The 23,349-nt window shown below is 43.4% G+C and overlaps 1 protein-coding gene across 1 annotated transcript in view; it reads left to right on the top strand.

Annotated features, from left to right (window-relative positions):
• The first annotated feature begins 10,917 nt into the window (after window positions 1-10,917).
• Window positions 10,918-23,349, top strand: part of BIN3 (bridging integrator 3) — an 86,194-nt gene continuing 73,762 nt past the window's right edge. Inside the window, exon 1 of the mRNA XM_039354292.1 lies at window positions 10,918-11,002. Coding sequence (XP_039210226.1) covers window positions 10,995-11,002 — 8 coding nt within the window. The 5' untranslated portion in view covers window positions 10,918-10,994. The remainder of the gene's footprint in view (window positions 11,003-23,349) is intronic.

Below are 23,349 nucleotides of genomic sequence, written 5' to 3'. Positions count from 1 at the left end.
ATTTTTAAAATTATGATAAAAGAGCCATCCTCATAGCTCTCCACTCATTCTCCTTCCATCCTGTTTTTTCCCCAGCCACTAATTGCTGCTTGAATATTTTTATATTTTGGACATTATTACTCATTTCTGTTTTTATTGTTAATAGTAATATTCGGTTTCTGTTTTCTTCAAAAACCATATTCTAAGTGCCTTAGCTTGCCTTGCTTGATATGTTGTATATAAGAGAACCATTCTTAAATTTGGTTGGACTTCTGCTGTGAATATATACAGTCAGTTTTTCCAATGCATCATATTCTTTAATTATAGTCTCTTGATCCTGGATTAATGGCAATATTTCTCTTTTCCAATGTTGTGCCAGACTTATTCTTGCTGCTGTCAGCATATATCTTAATAAATTATGATCATTCATGTATATTCCTTGGAATTATACTTCATAAAAATATTTGGGGTTTTCATTCAAATTTTATTTTAGATATTTCAGAATATTTTGGTGGATTTCTTTCCAGAACTGTACTTCTTCTTATTTTTTTTATATAGCCATCACATATGATAAAAATATTCCCTTTTTGTTGTAACATTTCCAACATTTATTGTTGAATGATGTATCCATCTTGGCAATTGGTGATAGGGGTATATATACCATCTGTAGAACATTTTGTACCAATTTTCCTTCAAACTGTAGCTTGGTGGAAATTTTACTGATTTTTCTGTAGATTTTTTTCCATTGATTTCTTGTTTTGGCTTCTTTGAAATTTTGCATACATTTAATTTGTTTAATTTGTTCTGGATCCGTATTGTGTTTAAGTAGCAATATTGGAATAAGATTGCTTTTTTTTTTACAGTTATTTGCAAATACATTAACCATGGTGGACTTCTTCCTTCATTAAGAAAGTCTTGTTGGTTCCTTACTCTGTTTCTTGAACCCAGATGTATCGTGTTGGCAGCAGTTACTGGGTTTTTTTTTAAATAAAAACAGATACAGAGATTTAAAATGCAGAAAGCCAAAGTCAATTTCCCTTTCTCTAACCTTTTCTCATACGTTTGTTGCGAGAATAAAATCATAGATGGGGAAACATTATGCTTTGTTGAGGTTTTTTTGGAAAAGAGATGGAAAATAAATGTAATAAATAACACAAGAGAACAACAGAGTTGGAAGGGACCTTGTTGATCTTCTAGTCCAACTCCGCCTTCAAGCAGGAGACACCATACCATTTCAGACAAGTAGCTGTCCAATCTTTTCTTAAAAACCTCTAGTACTGGAGCACCCACAATTTCTGAAGGCAAGCTATTCCACTGGCTTATTATTTTCTTTGTCAGGAAATTTCTCCTTACTTCTAGGCTGGTTCTCTCCTTCATTAGTTTCCATCCCTTGCTTCTTGTCCTACCTTCAGGTGTTTTGGAGAACAGGTTGTCCCCCTCTTCTTTGTGGCAGCCCAAATAAATAAGTCTAAATGCCCCTAAAACAGACAATACTAAAATCAGTTATACTGGGAGAACAAACAAGAGTACTTCATACAGTGTTTGGGTGTTACAAACTCAAGTCAGGTCTGGCACAAGAAGAGAGGGACTCTTTCTATTAAGTCAGGAGAAGTAGAAAGTGTTGGAAAATGTGGGTTCCCCCAAAGTTCTGCCCTTTCTATAAATTGGTCACGGTCCCAGTTCCAGTTCTTCCAAGCCTTTCCCCCTGCAATTGTATCACACCCTACCCTGAGGAAATACAGAGCGCTCGGCACCCAATGTGACAGTTTCATTTACGGTCTCTTGGGCAAGAGACGACCAGCTTGGCTCGAAAACTTGTTAAGCATCTGCCTGCAATTGACTCTTTGGGATTTGCCTAAACAGAAATGTCTGGAACTGCCTGGGAGCAGAAAACCAGGCCAGTCAAGAGCTGTTCTTTTCTAGTGGCTCTGACTTCTGAATGAAATTGTTTCTCCCTTGGAAGAGGCCTATTTCAGATTATTTTAAGATGCATTTCTTGTGTTGCTTTAAATAAAATTGTAAGCTGCTCCGACTAGAAATATCATTAGATCTTGAATAAGTGAATGAACAAATAAAATGCAGGCCAAACTAAAGGGCGGGAAGGAAGGAAGGGAGGGAGGGAGGGAGGGAAGGAAGGAAGGAGGGAGGGAGGGAGGGAGGAAGGAGGAAGGGAGGGAGGGAGGAAGGAAGGAAGGAGGGAGAGAGGGAGGAAGGAAGGAAGGAAGGAAGGAAGGAAGGAAGGAAGGAAGGAAGGAAGGAAGGAAGGAAGGAAGGAAGGAAGGAAGGAGATTACTCTACCTACGAAGTCTCATGATTGGTCACCATGAATCATGTTAGCTGAGGAACAAAAGCAGGAATCTATGGTTGCTCAAGGAAATGCATCCATGACAGTGAAGATTAGCAACTGCAATCAGGGTGGAGAAACTTGGATGCAAGTCCAAGGGCGTGAAACTATGTGTTAAGTAATCCAGCGTGACATGGTTCTTTTGCCCTCATTTCCACTTCATGGCAGCCTGTTGTAATGTAGCTCCTAGCATTGCACAAATGCTTCTGTGTGCTAGACTTATAAAGCTATGCTACGCAGGGTGAGATCATTGGTCCACCTTCCCCAAAATTACCTACCCTGGGACTTTCCCCACTTGCACCTTTTTTCGGTAATCCCTGTCTTCCCGTGATGTTGCTTTCGTCTCGTCCCCAATGCATGAGTAATAATAAACAAACTAGCATTTCCCCCCTTCAGTCAGTGTGTAAAACCTGGTAGGCTTGGCTGTTACCACACCAGACAGCTTCCCCAACCTGATGGACAGCTAATTGGCAGATTGTTGGAGCAGAGGGAAAACTCAAGAGCATTAAACCCACTGTCAACTTAAAAAGTTCAGCAACAAGAGAATTGCATGGTAAAGTGGGAACTTCCCAGCCTATCGATCAGCTGCCAATGGTAGAGCATCCTGCTTTTTCGTAGGTATCAAGTTAGGGCAGTGTTTCCCAAACTTGACAATTTTAAGGCATGTGGACTTCAACTCCCAGAATTCCACAGCCAGCATTGCTGGCTGTGGAATTCTGGGAGTTGAAGTCCTCATGCCTTAAAATTGTCAAGTTTGGGAAACACTGAGTTAGGGCAACACATCTATGAAAACCACGCAGTTCAGCAACTAGAGGAACTGCATGGTAAAATGGGTGATGTTTATCAAAAACCATATATTCAAGTCCCACCCCTACCCCTGATCAGCCTTTCAAGATAGACCAAACATGGAAATCAAAGATGTGCAAGCTATTACGACTTTTATTATAGGTAGCAGAATTTTGCAAGCTTGCTCATGCTTCCCTCCTCCCTTCCTTTATTTTTGTCAGAACAAGGGAGGTTCATCGCTGAGACACTTTCTCAAATTATATTTTTGCCAGATCCATCACGGAGATAAGACTGTAAGTAGTTCCTTCCTGGAACAGTCTGCTCTCACAGTGTCCACTCAGCTGCAGAAGGACGTCTACTAGCGTCCCAGCAAATGCCTTTAGAGGCCAGTAGGTGAACAAACTAGTTCTCTGTGTGGATGCCGCTTCCAGAAGTCCACTCTGGGCCTGGGCAACAAAAAATTAGCTATCGGTTCTGCCGAAGTGCTGCAAACTGGCTGAATCCCACCACTGCATTAAGGTTAACAGACCATGATCCCCATGGCATCCAACCCCCTTTTTGAAGCCAGCCAAGCTGGTAGCTGGCACCATTTCTCATGATATCAAATTGCAAAGTATAATTATGTATTGTGTAAAAAAAAAAAAACCCACTCTTTTATCTATCTTGATTTTTCCTGATCAGCTCCAGCTAGCTCTGATCCCATCAGTTTATGAGTAGTTTTGGCTCTTTTGTATATCAGTATCTATTTGTTCCCACTGAATGACAGCTGCCTATTTGATCCTCATTCCTCTAATATGCAAATATTCTTTGGAGCTCTTCATGATCCACTATTGTTTTTTTATCACTTAATACCAGAGAACTTGGCTATTCCACATGCTCCTTTCCCCCCCTCTCCCCCTCCCCCCCCGACTTGTAAGCTGTACTATAAGGGCCAAAGTGGAAAATCTGTGACATGCATTTTGGGTGGTAGATGTTTTAGTAGCTGTTGTGGGAAGTCCTGGTGAGGCCTGTCACATCAGAGATGGAGACCTTGCTATGTAATTTGGATAAAAAGCATCCCACCCACAACCGACTTTTCCATTAAAGCACGAAAAGCTGTCACCATTAATTTAAACTGAATAAATGTTTTAACAACAAATTCAGGTGCCCAAAATTTGATCTCATGGAAGCTAAAAACGAAATAAGTCAAATGGTAGGACTTAGAGCCTAGAAACCAATATGGAAAAGACATACAGTATAATATACTACACCAGAAACTATGGATTACAAGTCACAAAAATAGAGTTCACACATTGTCCTAAGCCGAACCCAAAACATATTATGGTTTAGCACAATAAATACATCCAGCTAAGCCTGCTAAGGAAGCATCAATCCATTTTGATCCTTAAAATCCTTTGGCATCGTTCCCTCAATTTCTGTGAGATTTCAATGGGGGAAGAAAACCTGCCAATTTAACTCTGTTGGTCCACTCTGGCTGCAAGCCTACATTCAACTGATTTAAAAAAAAAGCAGTGACGCTGCTTGACATGGGTTAGAATAGGATAACATTATTGTCACTTTGAATGTACACTAATCAGCATACATTCAAATGAAATTTTGTTGCCAAGGGTTGGGTTGTGGTATGTGCTGGTTGATTTTCCTATGGGTAGTCTGTCCTAATAAATGAATTGAGTTTAAAGGAGAAGGTAATTTCCAATTCCAATTATCTGTGAAGAGACAGGAGTGTTTGTATAACCTCCAACAGGAGATGCTCATTTGTCTGCTAGAAAAAAATCAAATTGCTAATATACAGCCAGCAACAGTTGGAACAGCTGGTTATCAAATAACAGATGTGAGAGAATAAATACCAGCATTATTAATGAAAGCAGCAGAAATGACCTAGGTATCCAACGTTTGTTCTTCAGGAAAGAGATACGATTCTGTTTCTAATTTAGATGAAGCACTTGTATTTGAGCAACTTGCTAAACCATTTAATATATTTTGTTAAAGAAAATGCTACAAGAAAATGGTCAGGAAGAAAAAAAAATAGAACAAGCAAAAGTAGAAAAGAATTCTAAACATAAAATTAAAGATTAGGTAAAAATGTTTAATTTTATTAAACATTCATTTAATTTTTTCACATTTAAGTATCTTACATCAATCTGAAACTTTAGATCAGGGGTCTTCAAACTTGGCCCTTTTATGACTTGCGGACTTCCCAGAATTCCTCAGCCACAGCGTGCCTGGCTGAGGAATTCTGGGAGCTGAAGTCCAAGGGTTGAGTTGAGCCAAGGTTGCCTACCCCTGGTTTAGTGTCTGTTGTGTGAACTCAGCCATTATTGTTGTATGGAGTGCAAACCCAGCCATTTGTTGTTTATTCAATACTTAAACAGGCCAGGGCTTTTTGTGTTGTCTCACTACAGCAATGGTTCTCAACCTTTTTAATGCCGCGACCCCCAACCGGTCGTAAGTCGAGGACTACTCAACCGGTCGTAAGTCGAGGACTACTCAACTGGTGCAGCACCGTTTGCAGAATGGGACTTTTGGCGGGCTCAGCAGGGCAGAGACAGCCTGGACAATTCCTATTGGCTTTTGAAAGCCAATAGAATTAGACTCTATTCAAGAGAGTCTATTCTATTGGCTTTCAAAAGCCAATAGAATAAAAGGGAGTAGCACAGCTAAGGAAAAGGGGAAAAAAATGGCGGACTGCGTTGTTTGGCGACCCCTGTGAAATGGTCATTCGACCCCAAATGGGGTCCCGACCCACAGGTTGAGAACCGCTGCACTACCACTATCAGTAATGAACTGGGTGCTGAGGAGCAAATTCTTCTTCTTCTGTTGCCAGATCAAACTTTAAACTGCCAGAATGAAGTCTCCTTTATGGCTTTGTCATTGGCAAAAAAATAAGTCTTTATCAGTATATGTTTCTGGTAGTAGCCAACATACCAGCAGATGGGCCAGGCTCTGCGTCTCTCCGCATTCACACAGTACCTTGTTATCCGCTAAAAGCCTCCACTTGAGCATATTGGTTTTAGATTTATTCACTCCAACTCTCAACCTATTCAGGGTCCTCCAGGTAGTATAAGGGAGACCAGATCCTTCAGCCAGAGCCTTCTTTAATGTTGTTCCTTGCTCGGTGGTCTCCTTCCTCCATTTTTCAGTTCAGTTTTGTTCTTGTGCACCGTCAAGAATGTTTGTTCTTGCCATAAAGCTGCTCCTAGATCCGAGCCAGGGGACTTAGGGCACATGCCCATTCAGAGGGTGTGGAGGATCATTCTCTTGCTTAGTGTCTGCTGCTATCTCTTTCTTGATCTTACGTGGGGCAATGCCAGCGAGAGGCTATAGTTTCCCAATTGGTGTAGGTTTGAGTCATCCTGTCACTAAGGGTATTGCTTCATTGACTGAGATATCAACTTGTCTCACGTGTGCAGATGCGCCCCACACTGGTGCAGCCTACTCTGCTGGGGAGACACTCAAGGCAAAAACTCTGCTTAATTTGTTACCGTTTTAAGGACAATTCTTAGCACCGGAGATTAAATTTGCTGGCAGACTAGCTGGGTGTTCCAGGGATAGTGCACAGGCCTTCGTAGACTCATGGTTTGCCCATCCCAGCTTTAGGTGGTGGCAACCATTTGAATATTTAAGGGTGTATTTAGTTTCAGTGGTGAAGTTAAAGCAAATACTTATTAAGTTCAGCTGGGGTGCTGGTATAAGAATTGAGTACTCTTTCAATAGCAGCAGAAGTATCACAGTTTACAGGAACAAACATTCCAAGGATCTCAAAAGTTTCTAAAAACACATCATTCGCCTGCGTACTTTTGGGAGGAAGTACCTGGGATTTAAAAGTGTTTTGTGATATTTGACAATCTTTATCAAATAAATTCAGTGTTAAGGGGATTTTGCAAAACTACAAAGAAGGGCAGTCATTTTTTTCCCACGGCCCTAACTCCAGCTTTTTGCATGCATGTTTTTAACACTCTTAACCCAAAGGTGGTCATTTCTATTGTTTTCAACTTTCAGTGTTCCTTTGTAAAGCTCAGGCCAGCCTTATAGTAGAAGCAGGTGTTGGGTTAAACCTTTGGCAGCTTCAGTCAGTAAGGCTAGTGGTAACAAAAGCTAAGAATGATAGTTCAGCAACATCTGGTGGATCACACTTTTGTGCATCTTAGTCTTAAATTATTCTATTCCTAGACAGCCAACCGTAATCTGTTATGGTTTGCTGCACAAATAGCCAGATGTTTAGACTGGCTTTGGCATTTTTATCCACCTATCAAGTCCTTCCCAGGGACAGATGTTGATGTTTGATGGTGTTAGAGTTATTGTCACAGGATGTAAGCTGTTTCAAGTACATCTGCCTTTTGCAATTCACTGATGATTTTGTCATGTATCATGATTAAAAATAATATTAACAGCAGCCGTATTGCATTGGTATAGTTTCCTCCCTATGTGAAGCTTTTCAAATATGTTCAGACTGTAATTTTTACCATTTGGACTAGCACGTTGCCTCGGAATGACTGGTCCTAGTACAGGGGTTTTCAAACTTTTCCCCGTTTATGACTTGTGGACTTCAACTCCCAGAATTCCTCAGCCAGGCACGCATGCTCAAAAGTTTGTGACCTCTTTCTGGAGTCCCAATTTCAGCAACCCAATTTCTGCATAAATATGACCTAAAATGTGATCTATTGTTCAGGTAAGTCCTAAAAGTAGATTAAAAAGAATCCAATTAAATGAGTTAAGTAAAAAAAAATATACTTCTTCATTTATTTCTTTACTTGGATTGTTCATTCATTTTTTGAGGGACGGTTATCTAGTTTTGGAATTTGTGTGAACAGATGTTTTGGGTCATACGTATGCAGCCGCAGCAGTTAGAGTGCAGTACTGCAGGCCACTTTAGCTGACTGTGTTCAGCAGGTCAGCGGTTCAAATCTCACCGGCTCAAGGTTGACTCAGCTTTCCATCCTTCCGGGGTAGGTAAAATGAGGACCCAGATTGTTGGGGGCAACGCAAATATATATATACATTGCTTACTGGTGTACACCGCTTAGAGAGTGCTTGCACTTAAAGCGGTATATAAGTCTCATAAATAAATAAATACCACTGTATATTTCTTTGTATTATCTGAAAGAAAATGGGGAAATGTTTTTTAAAATGAGTCCATACATAGTTAGATAAATTATCCGAAAGAATATATTTTAAAAAATATAATTTTGGAGACTGGGAATCAGAAGTGTTGCTAAATCCAAATAGAGGCAGATAAGGATAAACAGCAGGAAGTTTGAGACCATCATTTACAGAAGTTGTGCAGAAGACAAAGAGATAACTGAGAATGTCACCATACTTAATAATCTCTTTGCTTTTATTTGAATAAGGATGATAGTGTATAGGGATGTGTCAAAGGGAGGTTTATGCAAAATAGCTTGAAGAACTGGAAGGTACTGAATGTTAAGCAGGGGAAGAGGGCAAGGCTCTTTATGTAATATATATATCTCTAGAACTCCTCTGGTTATCTTGTTTTTCTTTCCTATTCATTATAAAGCAGAATTTTAATACTGTTAAAAGATAATAGGCACATATACACACAAACATACACAAAGCATTTAAGAGAGAAAACACACATCAAATTATATCCAGCAATTATGCAGTCATCTAAGTCTTGGCATTAAAAATAAAGAAGCCAAAAGTGACAGGTGTTATTATTTGGGCCAATTAAGATGACAAAGCACCTCAATAAAGTTCTTTGCCATACAATGGATGCCGAGCAAAAACAGTTTCAGGTCTGTATCGGAGGTTTGTTTTCGGACCCCTAGTTGTTCTTTAGCCGCCCTAATGGAACACAAGCAGACAATCAGAATAAGGAAGACACTCTTTTTTAAGATAACTTTATTATTATCCTCAAAAAAAGGTTTGATCAGGAAACATTTCTTCTTTTACAGATGGGCCTTGGCTCAGGACCACTCCTAAGCAAGGCATTTGTTAAGTGAGTTGCATCAGATTTTATGACCTTTTTACCACAGTTGTTAAATGAATCGCTGCAGTTCCTAAAGGAATCATGCAGTCGTTAAAGTGAATCCAGCTTTCCCTGTTGACTGCTTCTCAGAAACTGGCTGAGAAGGTCACAAACGGCGATCACATAACCCAGGAATGCTACAACCATTGTAAATACACATGGGTGCCAAGCCTCTGAATTTTGATCTTCTGGTCGTGGGGATGCTGTGATGATGGTCGCAAGTGCAAGGACTGATCCTAAGTCACTTTTTTCAGTGCCACTGTAACTTTGGATAGTCACTAAACGAATGGCTGTAAGTTAAGGACTACATGTAGCTGTCCCAGTATATGCCAAAGGTTGGGTTGTGTATACATTTTTTTCAGGAAGTGGAAATCCATCTATTCCATACACATTTATAATCAATTAAAAGAGAAAGGGGAACAATGTGTTTGAAAGAGGAAGGAGACAGTCAGTAATGCTGTTATAGATTATGAGTAAGAAAAGGTTTTTGTTTTTTTAAAAAAAGAAAACAGATTAATTTTGGCTTCACTATAACCTAAACAGCTGACTGTCCTGGAGAAGTCAGTGCAGCAAAACCTCCCTTGCTATAGGATTGATAGGTCAACAAAGGTCTCCCGAGTTGTGTTTAGAAATAATAAAGCTTTTGCTTTGTTTGTTTGAAACCGACAAACCAACATGAATTGGGGCTTACAGTCTAATCTTATTATTGTCGATAAAGGCTCCCACAGGGTGCCCCGTCTTATACCCTAACTAATGTAAACAGATTGACAGGTTGCAGCCTCATTTCTGGCAAGAGAGCCCATCCAACGGAAGCCACTGAAAAGTAATAATAATAATAATAATAATAATAATAATAATAATAATAATAATACTTGGAAGGGACCTTGGAGGTCATCGAGTCCAACCCCCCCCCCACTCAGGCAGGAAACCCTGCACCATTTCGGGCAAGTGGCTGTCCAGTTTCCTTCCTTCCTTCCTTCCTTCCTTCCTTCCTTCCTTCCTTCCTTCCTCTTCACCTTCCTTCTCCAAACGGGCGCCTTAGGCGGATTTTTAAACTCCGGCAATTCTCACAACTAGCACGGATGAAGAGGCAGAGTCCAAACGGAACCGGAGCTTGGAAAACGGCTTGCTTGGCAGACCAGGGAGCCCTTCCGAAGGCGCCCGAGGCAGGAACCTAAGAACCCCTTTCAGTCCAGGTCAGGGAAGCCCCCAGCCCGGTTGCACTGCTAAGGGCGGGGCGGGTCCAGTTCTCGCTTCTCCCCTTTGCAAAAGGGGCTTCAATGGAGCTGCGCTCTGACTTCGGGCGCCGTTATATGGGAATAATCCCCCCCCCCAAAAAAGCAGGGCGAAGGGGTGAGTCGTGCAAAGCGCGGCGGCGCGCAAGGCGAGTTAAAGCAAAAGTCCCGAGAGCTGCTGCAGAGCCAGGCGCCGCGGCTTTCTCCAACCTGGCGCCCCCCGGGCCCGGGGGGCGAAGGCGGCGAGGGGAGACCCCCTCCCCACCCTCCCCGCGCCCCTCCCGCCTGGGCAAGACCCCCGCTCGCTTCCCCACCCTGCGCGCAGACCCGCCGCCTCGGCTTCCTCTGCGGGCGCCGATCCCAGCTCTTCCCGGAAGACTCGAGCGGGGGCACCGCCGCCTCCTCCGGGCATCCCCCCACCCTTCCTCCCTTCCCCCGCCGGAGCTCGGCACGGAAAGGGTTAACACCCAGCCATCGCCGCCGGCACCGCTTTCCCCGCCCTCTCGCTGTGACGCGAAGGCGCCGCCCCCTCCCTCCCAGCCCTGCGCGTGACGTCACCGCCCAGCTCGCCGCCGCCGCCGCCGTCCCGTGACCTCACGTCCGGAAGGTGGAGTCGAGCGCGAGCCTTCGGTTTCCGGCTGAGGCGTGGGACCGGAAGGGAGCTATGAGTTGGTGAGTGGTGGTCCTCGTGGGTGCGTCTTCCGCGTGGAGCCCCGCGCGGGGGTGGGAGACGGGGGGGTTTCTGTGGCGGCACCTGGCGTGCGTGTTTCTGGTTCAGCGAAGTTTGCCGTGGGAGAGGAGGAGGAGGAGGAGAGAAGGGGGGCTCCAAAGGTGTCGGGAAGAAGCTTCGGGCAGCTGGGTGGGCTGCTTGGGATCGATGGCCGTGGAAGGGGAGGGGCAGGGCTGAATAGCCGGGAACTGTGGGGGGGGGGGTGGGCGATGCTTTCATCCCTTGGCTCGGGTAGGCAACCTGGGCTCTTTTATGACTCGTGGACTTCAACTCCCAGAATTCCTGAGTCAGCATGGCTGGCTGAGGAATTCTGGGAGTTGAAGTCCACGAGTCATAAAACAGCCCAGGTTGCCTACCCTTGGCTTGGCTCATGAGAGGTTTCCAGTTGTTGTCCTGGCAGTGAAAGGCCTGGCAGCAGAATTTTGCTTTAGTTGCCCCTGGTGTTTTTTTTTTTCAATCCCTCTCCTTTTTGGGACTCTCTTTACTCATAAATCAGGTTCAGAGTAGATCTTCATTTTACTATACAGTAGTGGCCAACATTGTGGAAACCTTTTGGGAAAAGTGTACAGTAGAAACGCCACCTTTGGTTAAGTTTCCACCCATTTTTCTTCTCATTTCTTTATAACTGTAGCCTTGCTCACTTAAGAATACTATTTTACATCGCTTTCTGGGCGAGCAGTCAACTCTTTGCACCGTTACTTTAATTTTATGACGTATTACAAGCTCACTAAATGAAAGAAAAAAAAAAACCCAACCAACTTGATAGCGATCACATAACACCCTGACAAATGTCCTCCTCTCAGCTTCAATACAGGACGTCAATAACTGAATCCTACTGTGATCTGATTGGCTCCTTGCCAAAACAAGATGACACCCGATTGGCTCTCTAAACAATCGTGCTCATTGGCTACAATCGATGAAGGAAAGCTACCTGATACCAACCTGAGCAAGTTGTGCTTCCTTTTTCTAGTTATTTGGCTATAACTTTTCGTAGAATACAGTACAGATAATTGGACAGACTTTGTTGTATTACATTCTTGATTAAATTATCTTTCCATTGATGTATAATTTTATTGTAATACTCCAGAAAAAATGGTGTTATTAGCCATCAAACTTCAAAAATACACTTTTTCCAAAAGGTTTCCACAATTTTGGCCACTACTGTACCATTGACGTATGACCTGACCTGTGTGTAGGTGCAGCAGTGTGCAGTTGCCAGGAATATTATAATGCAACTTGACTAAACAAAGTTTTAAGTGAATTGATCCATATTTAAACTGGAAGGAGATTATAACAAGTAAACAAAGTCATTTTTCCATTCAAATAATAACCCAGTTTCTGTCTGTGTCATCTTCATTTAAAAGGCTTGTCAACATGAGCCTGGGAAGTGCTTTTACTACAGACCCTGGATTACTGTCAGATAGCTAATTTCTGACTCGACAGACTAATGTTCTAATGCTGCATAGGGGAACTTCAAAACCATTATATATCAGTCATAAACAGTGGAAAATCAATTCAGCAATGAATGCTTGCTGACATTTCTTTGTTAAAAACATTTGGAAGTCACTAGATTGGATAAACATGGTTTACACAATTAACTGCCTTTATTTTCTGATCACTTCTTTCTTGGAAGTCCTTTAAAATTAGCTACATTGTTTTTCAGTTCTCAGATGAGTCAAGCTAAATGCAAGGGTAGCAAACAACATGCAGAACTATGACTGTTGAGAGAGCGCTAAAATTCATGGCTGGGTTCCGAGCCATAATATGGATTATTTGGTTCTGGCATAGCACAATGTGCAAACCCAGCCATTGTGATGAACTGTGATTAGCTTAACATGTTGAGTGAACTCGTCCAATTTGCGTTTATATACTAAGTCGTGCTAGAGTGCCCCATATATTCACTGTATTAACACAGTCGTTAATCTGTATCACCCCTTTTTTATACTGTCAGTTTTAATTCAGGTTCACCTTTTTTAGAAGTCATTTGTCCTTTGACTTGTGAAGATAAGAGGCAAAAGCATATGAACAATATCAGTCTGATGTTGGCCCTTCGTTGTTCCGAACACACCAGACTCTTAAGAATATGTACGTTATTTTAAAAGTGAAAATCTTTAACTAATAAGGACTACATTGCGTGGTTTCTAAAATCTCATGCTCTTCAGAAGTTGTGGGTGCTCTATCACTGGAAGTTTTTAAGAAGAGATTGGGCAATCATTTATCTGAAATGATATAGAACAGCGGTTCTCAACGTTTGTGTGACGACGACCCCGTCACACAAACGTTATGCGCAGGCGCGGTGCGCATGGGGGCGGGCCCCCGCACGCGGTGCACATGTGTGGCGCCGCTCCATGTGCGATGTGCATGCGCGGCGGCGCCCCCATGCGCGGCGCGCATGCGCGGCGGCGGCGCCCCTGGAGGTGCACCGCCGCCCCCATGCGTGGCGCGCATGCACGGCGGCGCCCCCCGGAGGTGCGACGCCACCCCCCGGAGGTGCGACGCCGCCCCCATGCGTGGCGCGCATGTGCGGCGCCGCCCCCGGAGGGGACAAAATGGCGGATCGCCGCCTTTGGCGACCCCCGAAAAGTGGTTGATCGACCCCAAATGGGGTCGCAACCCATAGGTTGAGAACCGCTGATATAGAACCTATGGCACGAGTGCCAGAGGTGGCACCCCATTACCCCAGTCCTCGGCCTTCAGCTGGGTTTTATAAAACCTTTTAGCTTTAGGCATCTGCCGCCGTGTGCAAAAAAAAAAAAAAAAGATTCAATCAATCAGTCAATTTCAACTTCTTGCGGAGAAAAAAAAAGATCTTGCAAAGTTGAAATTGATTGATTGAACTTTTTAGTCCCACCCAGTCTGCTGTTACCACCGCAGCCACCCAATGGGCCACACCCACCCAATGGGCCACACCCAGCCAATAGGCCACACCCACCCGGCACCCAACGATGCATAAGTGGGTTTTGGGTTGCAGTTTGGGCACTCGGTCTCTAAAAGGTTCGCCATCACTGTCCTAGGGCTAATGCAGGGGTAGGCAACCTCGGCTCTTTTATGACTCATAGACTTCAACTCCCAGAATTCCTGAGCCAGCATAGCTGATTCAGGAATTCTGGGAGTTGAAGTCCATGAGTCATAAAAGAGCCGAGGTTGCCTACCCCTGGGCTAATGGAACAATTTATAATTATTTGTTTTTGAGTCAAGGCGTATTTGCCACTGCTTAGATGCTTTTGTAAAATAACAGAATCTGGCTTTTTGGCATGTGGTAATAGTATTTGAGACTGGGAGAAGCGGTGGTCAAGTCCCCAAGTTTAAGAATCATTGCTCTGTGGGTTAGCAGGAGTCTTGAAAGTGGCGGAAATAAGGAAAACAGCATGAGGATGAAATTCACTGGGTGTCCTTTTTAACATTGCAATATCTTGAAAAGGGGCGGAAAATTCTTGTGGGAAGACGTTTTCTGTAAAAACTAAAAACCGAACTAGTTAAATAAAACTAAACTAAATTAGTTTTACAAATAAAACTAGCAGACTTTCCTTTTCTTAATTTCTAGAAACTTCCTTCACTTCTATATGGCATTAGAATGCTCAGACATAATGGCTGGTGGACACATCTGAACTGGATTTCTTTAGTTTATCATAGCAAAATAAGAAAGGATTTTAGCAGGACCTGAGAGAGAAGCTCTACCTGCACGAAACCCCTGAAATATCTCCACAAGTTCTAAGCAGCAGTATAAGGCGTTTATTTGTTCAAAGCTGATGGGGACATGTTTAGGAGGGATTAAGGGTCTGTTACCCTATTATATTTCCCACTAGCTAGGAGGCGATCAAACCGGTCAGTCCTAGAGGAGATCTGAATTAGGAAGTAGGACTCCTTCTGTTTCTTCCAGTGGGATGCACTTTCCTTATATTGGACCATGTGTATCAGAAACAGAATAACAACGGAGTGGGAAGGGTTTTGAGGTCTTCTAGTCCAGCCCCCTGCTCAAGCAGGATGCTGTAGGCCAGGGGTGTCAAACTCAATTTCATTGAGGGCCGCATCAGCATTGCGGTTGCCCTTGGGGTGTGTGTGGCCAGGGTGGGTGGGGCCTACTGGGTGGGCATGGATGGAGTGGGTGTGGCTTACTGGGTGGGTGTGGCCAGCTCTACATCGTTCGCGTCAAGGGTGCCTGTGGGGGCCTGGGCAGGAGTGGGACAGATCTGAGGGTCTCTGGCAGAAGGGGGTGGGACCGGGGCAAGCGCCAAGGCATGGTCCATTTCTTCATTCCCTACAAAGGGCGACACCTCCCCAGCATGCACCCAGGTGACGGGGCTGACACGGCAGGGGCTGGTTCCTCACTGTTTCCAGGATGGCTTCGCGGGCCACATGAAACCACTTTGCGGGCTGCATCCAGCCCCCGGGCCTTGTGTTTGACATGTCTGCTGTAGGCATTTCCAGACAAGTGGGCTGTCCAGTCTCTTAAAAGCCTCGAGTGTTGACGAATTTAAATCTGGAATGCTAGGCAGAGAGAGACCACTTTATACCTTTACGGGAGTGATTTGGGGATGACCTTGAATGTCCGGGCCCTTTGAGTCGCATTCATAAAAGCAGAAGCATTCCTGGGAGGCGTGGAGGAGATCTCGGGAAATGTATTTCATTGAAAAAATAAGGGATCATTGTCAGAAGAGTTACTTTATAAAGATCGGCGATTCTTGCCTTCTCTCTGGCTACAAATTGCGCGTCACTTCTTGTGCACATGGTGGCCTCCTTTTTGTACGTGAATGCCAGTGGGATCACATTGTAGAGGTTTGTCAGTGTGTAAAAGCACACAATCACCCTCAGTTCAGTTTGTCAATAGCTGGCAGGGACTGCCTCGACGGCAACGGTCCCTCATTCATGCTGGGGATGATGCTGCCACTTGTTGAATGAATTGTCTAATTCATGGAGCGCCGGAATGCCCTACGTCTTCCGATGGGGGAAAGGGTCCTGATGACGTACAGACCAGTCTGTGGAAGGTCAATCCCCTCCGCAGTTAAGCCATGAAATTGGGGGGTGGGGAGGAAGCCTCTATTGTCTACCCCTCTTCTGTTCCTCAAATGTCACTGTAGGAAAAAAAAAATGCCTTGCTTTTTCTGTCGCTTTGTATTATGGATGAAGAATGAATGAACTTTGCTTCCTGCTTTCAATCCCCAGTGTTTTCTTTCTGCGGGAGATTCACCACTGCTTAGTTTAATCCGTGCGTGGTGCCTTCCTCCATCAGTTGCTTCAGGTCCAGCAAAGTTTTACACCTCAGAATTTATCTGAAAATGCTAGCCTGGAGTACCCCAGATATCTAGGCATCGTTCCTAACTATTTCTCTTCTTCCGTCTGGTTCCTGTTTATTTCCATTGTAAATATTGGTGCCAGAGACATAGCAAAAAAAAAAAAAAAGCATGGGAAAAAATAATAGGTGAAGGACACTGATAATAATTTGATAGTTTTAAGATTTTAAAAAGGCCCAGAGTTTAAAATTAAAAGCCGTTTTCAGCTGAGCTCCTAAAGAGCATTGATGCAATTCACACTTGGCGCTAAGGCGCTATAAAATGTTTAGCTGATTTTGGCTTAGTATGCTGTGCTAATTGGTCTTACGGTGTATTACCGTGGTTTTAGAAGTGCTCTATTGGCAAGAAATTTTTGTGATTATGAAGCCACCGGAGTTTAGCTTTATGCCTTGATGTTATTCAATTGTGATTTATTCCTTAGACTATGATTAGAGAAAATGCAATTTAGCACAAACCTGAATTCAAATTTGTCTATGGAGATTCTCAGTCGTCCAGGTCATGGTTGTCCCAAAGGTGCTTTTTCAAAAGGCAACTGGACTTTTTTGTTTTTCTTTGAAGAAAAGAAGCTTCTTCAGCTCTGACTGGATGGTGGGGAATGGAAGGATTTATACTCCTTGCAGACAGCTGGTCATTTGCATTCTTTTAGAGAGTCGTTGAGGCCACTTGGAGTTTTATCTGTGTCCTCAAGGTCACCTGAGTGGTGCAAATGGGTACAGAGCCTTTTTGGAACTGTGTTGTAGACCTGAGATAAATGATGTAGGATCCCTTCCCCTCTGTTGAGAGAGGGCCGTTCAGTTTTGACATAAATGGCCTCTTGGACCCCCCTTTCAAACCAACGGTCCTCTCTGTCCCAAATGTGGACTTTGCTGTCTTCCAAAGAGCGGCCTTTGTCTTTTAAATGCAGATGGACTGCTGAATCTTGTCCTGATGGGTTTGTTCTCCTGCAGGAGAACTAATTGTTGGCTTCTGACAAGCCTCCTTAGGGGGAACATTCCAAAAACAGCCGCATCACCCCAGTTGGAAAAGGCTTCTGTCCTTATTGTCAGCTGTGTCATCTCTGGCAACCAGCTCTCTACTTGTTCAGTTTAGCCAGCTGAAAAACGGGATCAAGAGTTGCTTCACATGATTTAGCTAGATTAAGGTTTAATTAATGCCTGCAAGAGCACTTGATTGCAATTAGTAGATGGGTGTAACTGCCCTGAGATGCAGATCTTTTCTCCTCCCTTACCATCTTTCCTCCTAAGACTTTCATCATCATCACCATTCTCATAAAGGACCTTCCTATCCAAGCAGGCCTGGCCTGTTAACAAGGATATGAGTAGGGGGTTGGACTAGACTAGAAGACCTTTACGATCCCTTCCAACTCTGCTATTCTGTTATTCTGGGTATATCTCAATGTTTCCATCGCATTTTAGAAAATGTCCTTTGGAAAAAGCTTTTGATTTGTTAAGTGCCCCAGTAAGACTTCCACAAATACAGTTGCTGGACATTTATACAGGCATTTCTGCAGGTTCTTACCTACCAAGAAGCAAGCTACTCTTGTTCTTGGCATCTCCTGAAGTCTGGAGTTAGGGCACGGGAGTCCAAACATGGCAACTTTAAGACTTGTGGGCTTCAACTCCCAGAATTCCACAGCCAACCATGCTGGGTGAGTAAATTCTGGGAGTTGAAATCCACAAACAATTTAAAATTGCGAAGTTTGGAGACCACCGAGTTTAGGGCATGGATGAAAGCTCTAGAACAGTGTTGCTGAATCCCAGCAACTTTAAGATATGTGGATTTCAATTCCCAAAATTCTCCAGCCACCATGACTGGGAGTTGGAAGTCCACACATCGTAAACAGTTGTTGAGAGTGAGCGACACTGCTCTAAAGCAGTGTTTCCCAAACTTGACAATTTTAAGGCATGTGGACTTCAACTCCCAGAATTCCACAGCCAGCAACGCTGGCTGTGGAATTCTGGGAGTTGAAGTCCTCATGCCTTAAAATTGTCAAGTTTGGGAAACACTGCTCTAAAGTATCTCACCATTAGGAAGTGGTTAGCGCTAGTTGTTGTATTTTTGTTGTATTGAGCATCTGGCAGCTTAATCCTGTGCAAAAAGAATCCACCACCAGAAGCCAAAGGCTCAAATCTGGTTCCCTTCCATGCAAAAACGTAAGCCAATTCTTCATTTGCCAATATGAAAGGGAAAAATAACAGGAATGGCTTCCTACCTACTTAGGTGTCTATATGTAATGTCTCTCCATTCCCAGAGGTAATAACTTCCTGTCACGGATAAAATTAATTCTAAGCCAGGCATGTAATTTGCCTTGCTTTCTTGATATTGTAAGCTCAATATCTATAAGAAAGTTGACCCAGCCAGTTTCAAAAAGTCATTAAATTGACTGCAGCAGTGGTTCTCAACCTTTTTAATGCCGTGACCCCCAACCGGTCGTATGTCAAGGACTACTCAACCGGTCGTAAGTCGAGGGCTACTCAAGTGGTGCAGCACCATTTGCAGAATGGGACTTTTGGCGGGCTCAGCAGGGCAGAGACAGCCTGGACAATTCCTATTGGCTTTTGAAAGCCAATAGAATTAGACTCTATTCAAAAGAGTCTATTCTATTGGCTTTCAAAAGCCACTAGAATAAAAGGGAGTAGCACAGCTAAGGAAAAGGGGGGAAAAATGGCGGACTGCATTGTTTGGCGACCCCCGTGAAATGGTCGTTCGACCCCAAATTGGGGTCCCGACCCACAGGCTGAGAACCACTGGACTAGAAGAACTATTCTCTTCTGGTGATCAGCCTCCCTTTGCAGTCCTCAAAGCTGCTGCCCAAGTAGCCTTTCCCTTACTATTTTCTTGGGTGAATTTTAATACTAAATTGCTCTACTAGAGGCTATTTTTCTTCTTCTTCTGCAGTGTACCATTGTCCAGAAATGGGACATCTGTCAATCAAAATAACTCCCATCTGCATAGCATGAAACCTTGCCAAAGATTCTGTTTTCTAGCGCCTTCGTTCTTCCCATGGAAATATTTACTTCTGCCGTTTAAGGCTATTGGTTTCATGTGTGTTTTTGCACTTCTAAAGGATCGTTGCAACCACGTGCTTGGAAATTTTACATAGGGAGTTGGAAGCAAGATGATTTGCCCCACCGATCCAGCAGTTTATGTATCACGATTACAAAATCCTCTTTGCTCCAGTTCAGGAAGGGAGTAGTTGTTAAAATCTCTGTCGGTTAGTCCGCTTCACAAGATGCTTGGGATCTTTCATTGCCTCCCCATGCCTGGTTTTTGGCTGAAACTGCAGGCAGTCCTTGACTTACGACCGTAATTAAGCCCAACATTTCTGTGGTTAAGCAAGTCAGTTGTTAAGTGAGTTCTGCCCCATTTTACAACATTTCTTGCCACAGTAATTAAGTGAACTGCTGCAGTTGTCAAGTTTAACCACACAGTTGTTAAGTGAATCTGGCTTCCCCATTGATTTTGCTTGTCAGGTCGCAAAAGGGGATCGCTGCAGCCATCATATAGGTGAGTCGGTTGCCAAGCATCTGGATTTTGATCACGTGACTGTGCCAAAAAAAATCGCTTTTTTCAATGCCCTTGTAACTTGTCACGGTCACTAACTGAATTGTTGTAAATCGAGGACTGCCTGTATTGCGTTGATTGTTCTGTGGCAAGGGAGCCTTGTTCTTAATGTGGGGATTAGTTTGTGTTTCTGGTGTCTTGCTTTCTAAGATTTTGGTGTTCTCTGGTCCTAAGCCCTTGACTCTGAATGCAAACCTTGTTGATTTCGTTTTCCGCTTCTCACTCAAATGGAGAGGCACTTTAAAAAATGATCTGCTTTTAGCGTTTCCAAGCACCAGTTACAGCCGGAGCGTGCGAATCTGTGAGGATTGTATAGCATCTGTAGGGAAAGAGGGCTGTTACTCTTTTCTGTCACTTGCTCTACAAGTATCTAATAGCAGTGCAAAGTAATTTGAGTTTCCTGGAGTTATGAAATAAGTGCATTTAAAGCAAGTGTTCAACCTGGATTAACTCTGTAGCTTTCTACCTCCAGTAGGCAAAGTTGAAAGCTCTTTTTTAAAAAAAGGCAGCAGGAATCGAGCTAAAAAAAGTGGAGACAAGGAGAGTTTTTAAGCACTGCAGTGGTGTGGTTTTTTGTTTTTTTTTTTACGCTTCCACAATGGCTGCTGTGTTTACTCTGGCAATAAAGCCAGAAATGCACACTGAGAATGTAGCTGTATTATAAAGGCCTGTTCATGTAGCTCATTAATCAATAATTGGCTTTCATATTCTGTGGCTTGCTCTTTATGAATTCTTGGCATTAATTTTAAAACCAGGGGTATGTACATAGACAAGCATGCTAACACATACATGCAACACAAGAGCATCTTCAATTCTTAATTTGTCTTGATCTGCATAGTTCTCTTTTCTACTTCCATGTATTCCCAAATAAATATTTTGCAACTGCCCATGGTGATTGACTCTTTAGGATCTGAATGTAGATATTTCTTTCTCTTACCTGATATTTTTGGCTAGAAAACAAATTCTAGGTCCAGGTATATTGGGGCTAAAGAAGAAATTGGGAATTCTGTACAGTGCTGATCATATCCAGCCCCCTAAATATTTTAAAAAGAGGAATGAAACCAACAAAACATCTTTGCTCAGGATGTCACAAGTTGAAGGTAGATAGGTTACAGCCCCCGTTCTTTGCCATGTGGAAAGGTGAAATAAAGTCACTACTATCGTTTGTAATGGAAAAAAAAATGTGGGTCATCGCTTTGCTTTCTTGTTTTCAAACAGGGACTATAAAGTTGCTTCCCTACTGCTTGCACGCAGTTGTTTTTGTAGAAAAGTCAGCTAAAACAGCCCTGCAGATTTCTGCTGGCCCACATGCCCAGAATGAGTAATTTTCTTTTGATGGTTGAATACAATATCATTAGGGCCTCTCCCCCTCTCTTAATGACCAATTTGCAATAATTGGCTGCTTATTCAAATAATGTTTGAATAGCCATAAAGAGAGAGGAGCTCTCCTGGCCCCAACAAGCTGGCACAACAATTAACACAATTGATTAATCTGAAATCAAGTTAAATAACAGATTATTCCACAATGGGCTGGCTAGGGATCTCCTGTGCTGGAACTCCCCATTTCTCCCCCCCCCCAATTTTCATCTTTAGAATCCTGTCCCCCCCCTTTTTTTTTTACATACAGTGTGTCAGATATCTTCTTTTATTAAGATATTTCTATACCATCTGACAGATTTTTCCCCTCTCCAGATGGCATCCAACATATTTTACCCCATTAAAAATGCAAACACATAAAATAATACAAAGTTAAAATATACTAAAACACAGAGATGGTATAAACAGGCGGTGTCTGTGAGTAATAAGTCTGCCTCTTCTTCCATGAGCTGTCAAGTGTCATGGTAAATAAATCCCTTATCAGAGGATAGATCATCAACAGCATTATCTTTTTTGGAAGGGAGAGAGATTTTGGAAAGATTATCTCTTTGTTGTTGTTAGTTGCAATGTCATGTCCGACCCCTCGCGACCCCATGGACCATGTTCCTCCAGGCCTTCCTGTCCTCTACCATCTTCTGGAGTTCATTTAAGCTCATGCCTCCTGCTTCAGTGACTCCATCCAGCCACCTCATTCTTTGTCGTCCCCTTCTTCTCTTGCCCTCAATCTTTCCCAGCATCAGGCTCTTCTCCAGTGAGTCCTTCCTTCTCATTAGGTGGCCAAAGTCCTTGAGTTTCAACTTCAGGATCTGGCCTTCTAAAGAGAAGTCAGGGTTGATCTCCTCCAGGACTGACCGGTTTGTTCGCCTTGCAGTCCAGGGGACTCGCAGGAATCTTCTCCAGCACCAGAGTTCAAAGGCCTCAATTCTTTGGTGCTCAGCCTTTCTTACGGTCCAACTTTCACAGCTGTACATTGCAACTGGGAAAACCATGGCCTGGACTACACGTACTTTTGTTGGCAGGGTGATGTCTCTGCTTTTTAGTATGCTGTCTAGAGTTGCCATAGCTTTCCTCCCCAGGAGCAAGCGTCTTTTAATTTTTTTTAATATTAATAACGAGCTCGTATTGTTCATATGGATCCCTTTGTAAGAGGACCCTCTACAATGGGGAGGGGTGGATTTAAAGTTTGCAGAAGCATTTAGCAAAATCCTCAGAAATAGAATCTGCCTCTCTTCTTCTGAATGGATTAGGGTTAAGACCGAGCAGTCCATTGGCCAGAAAAAAGTAATGGGCTTTTTTGGGGGGGTGGGGGGTGGGGGAGGAGAGAATGAAGGAGGACTAAGAAGAACATCACTCGTTGGATGCCTAAATGGAGCCCATTTTGTTCTGTGGCCAACTTGTCCATTGGCAAATTAATGCTGCCTGACTGAAGCCTTTCAGCTGACTTTCCTTCTCAAAGCAGCTTAGGTGGTGGAGAATTTAGATTGGCACTTCTATCAGAATTAGCAGTTTGTGGCCTACTTCAATAATTATTTCCTCTGGTGCTCTCTCTGGTTCTATATAAGGATGAGGAGTAGGATGGGGTGGTTTGTGCAGTTTCCATGGACACCACCACGAAACACAGCCGCGAGAAACCCAGAAGGAGGAACGAGGAATCTGATTTCCACCATCTTCGGGTTTCCACTTTCTGCCCCAAAATAGCCAGAAAAGGGTCGGACTTTTCTTTGCCCCCCCCCTCCACAATGAACTCTGCAGACCGGCAGCCTCAAGCCACCCCCAACAAGATTTATGATAGGAGAAAGGGGCTGAGTAACATGCACAAATTCAAATAATTTTCCAAAGCGTTTTGGGTTGTTGTTGTTGTTGTTTTGTATACAGCAAGGCTGTTGATAAAAGAGAAGGAGGCTTAGCTTGGTGTATCATTCTAGCTTTGAAGTCTCTGGGGAGGGAGGGCTGCACCCCAGTCTTGTGTTCCTGGTCTCTAGTTCTCACCTTCAAAATGCAAGGAATTCTTACTCCATCCGGCCAGCCAGCTGACTGCTAGGAATGAGGAAGAGAAT

This window comes from Crotalus tigris, unplaced genomic scaffold (genome assembly GCF_016545835.1).
Source record: "Crotalus tigris isolate CLP2741 ecotype Arizona unplaced genomic scaffold, ASM1654583v1 scf7180000018549.3470463, whole genome shotgun sequence".
Classification (NCBI taxonomy): Eukaryota; Metazoa; Chordata; class Lepidosauria; order Squamata; family Viperidae; genus Crotalus; species Crotalus tigris.
The sequence above is the reverse complement of the archived record's forward strand: the minus strand, read 5'-3'. Positions and strand labels throughout refer to the sequence as shown.